Source organism: Camellia sinensis, chromosome 5 (assembly GCF_055761805.1).
Source record: "Camellia sinensis isolate YWXY chromosome 5, ASM5576180v1, whole genome shotgun sequence".
Taxonomy (NCBI): domain Eukaryota; kingdom Viridiplantae; phylum Streptophyta; class Magnoliopsida; order Ericales; family Theaceae; genus Camellia; species Camellia sinensis.
This window is the reverse complement of record NC_138965.1, coordinates 84,298,846-84,301,047: the sequence shown is the minus strand read 5'-3', so window position 1 is coordinate 84,301,047 and position 2,202 is coordinate 84,298,846. Positions and strand designations below refer to the sequence as shown.

At 37.4% G+C, this 2,202-nt stretch overlaps 1 protein-coding gene across 1 annotated transcript; it reads left to right on the top strand.

The window, feature by feature from the left end:
• Window positions 1-212: 212 nt before the first annotated feature.
• On the top strand, window positions 213-1,120 carry LOC145791501 (uncharacterized). The gene is made up of 2 exons (XM_082871856.1): window positions 213-670; window positions 1,060-1,120. Exons 1-2 carry the CDS (start codon window positions 213-215, stop codon window positions 1,118-1,120), a joined length of 519 nt encoding a protein of 172 aa, XP_082727982.1.
• Window positions 1,121-2,202: the final 1,082 nt, after the last annotated feature.

Sequence of the window (2,202 nt, the reverse complement as noted above, 5' to 3'; positions counted from 1 at the left end):
TGTCAGTACTGTGAATGTTCACATCTGTCAACGTGAATGGTCAGACCTGTTAAATTCCGTATTGTACAATGTTTGTGATATTGTGCAGGGGCATGCGTTATGGGGAGATGACATCCAATGCGGCAGAGTCATTTAATAACTGGATTAAAGAAGCACGTAATCTTCCTATCACTCAATTGGTGGACACAATTCGTACTTAGTTGATGCGGCAAATGTCTGCACGACGTGACCAAGCAAACAAATGGAATGAGATTATTTGTCCGACATTCGAAACAAGGCTTATGGCTTCGTTCAATGACAGTAGGTCTTGGCAAGTTAGCAAAGCCAACGAGGATGTGTTTGAAGTTCATTCGATACCATCTGTTACAGTTGATGTTGTAAGGCGTACATGTTCTTGCTTCAAATGGCAAATCAACGGATTCCCATGTGACCATGCTGTTATTGCCATTCAGAAGAGCCGCTACAATTTCAATGATTGTGTAGAACATTACTTTCATGTAGAGACATATCATGCAGCCTATTCGGGAGCCATATTCCCTATACCATCGGTGGAAAAGCTGCCTTTTGATCCCACGGACTTCACTATATACCCGCCAACTGTGAAAAGACCACCTGGAAGGCCGAGGAAGAATAGGATCCCATCAAGGGGTGAGAAACTGAAGCAAATAAGGTGCGGGAGATGTGATAAGTTGGGGAGCCATAATCGGAAATCATGCACGGAGCCGATATATGATGTACCTTTTTTCATTTCAACATTGTATTTTACATTGGATTCTTATATTCATTTTTGAAATAAGATTGTGTTGTGTTGGCAAACATTGGGTTGCAATAAGATTACGTTGCGTTGGCAAACATAATAATGCATTAGTATTTGATTTGTGTTTTATTTTCACTTTTTTAACGTACCAATCTGACATTTATGTTGGTTGTGTTTTGGATGAATGCATGATGTTAACATTCACACTTGTGTAATATAATCACATTATGTGAATGTTCACATTGTTGAACTTTCAAACATTTTTGTGGTGGGAATGTTCACATTGTTGTTACTATTAACAGCATCAAAGTAGATGACATGAATGTTTACATCAATGTAACCATTCGCATCATCAACTCATAAGATGTGAATATTCATGACATCATTGTTGCTATTGGCATAATCAGAAGTTATGATGTGAATATTTACATCATCAAATTATTAGATGTGAATATTGACTTGTGTTAAGAAATATCATACTCACATCTGTCATATTGTGTTACATGAACACTTTAAGCAATATTCACATCCATGTAGTATGGTTTAAAACAGAAGAAAGTTTACGATCATTCTGTGATGTGAACATTCACATCATGTTACGTGTATCCAAAAAAAAAAAGAAAAAGAAAATACAATCTCAATGTGCATGACCAACGCAAAATAGGCCTGAAAATGCATATACATATATTGACTGAAAAATATTTGTACAAGCAGTGGTATAGACTTGATTTACAATTAAGCTAGTCTGCTCCAATATGAAAAATCTATTAACACTAAATTGTCTTAAATGTGGATAACAGATTTGGGTAACAGTGATAGGTGGACACCCTCCACCTATAGGTTTTCACATTGCACTGTCTTTCTGTGGTTAAGAAAAAGGTGTACTAATGAGTCTCTTATTTGACACCATTCAAAGCGATCTAGGCTGGCAACAATGTCTTCACGATATACATGCACCCTCATGATGTAACAAACTGCAGGCCCGTAATCCACCCTGAAAATGTAAACTTCTTGTTAGATTTTGAAATTTAGGTGGGTAATGGTTGTGGAACATGTGTAGAAATCGATTTTAGGCTTACGAATTTGATGCTTGCTGAGGACAGATGTCCACTGATATGATTGTTTTTGAAGTATTTTGGCTTGATAAGTTGGTCCATAATGGTGATGATGGTCCAATGTTGTGCACCAAAGCTATGTAGTCCCTCTGCCAACAATGAAATTTCATATTAGGCACCAACCAACATAGGGCATACGTCCAAGTTCAAATATTACACATCACGAAAAGTATTATTTTTGTCAGCCACTTACCAGTATTTGTGCTTTGTCAATATGTGGGTCATGTATGCCTTCTCTTGGGCGCAGTGAGTTATAATGCCTCCATACATTCTCTTTCACGTCGTACACAACAATTGTCCAGTGGAAGTTGCCGTGTATTGGGAAGATTA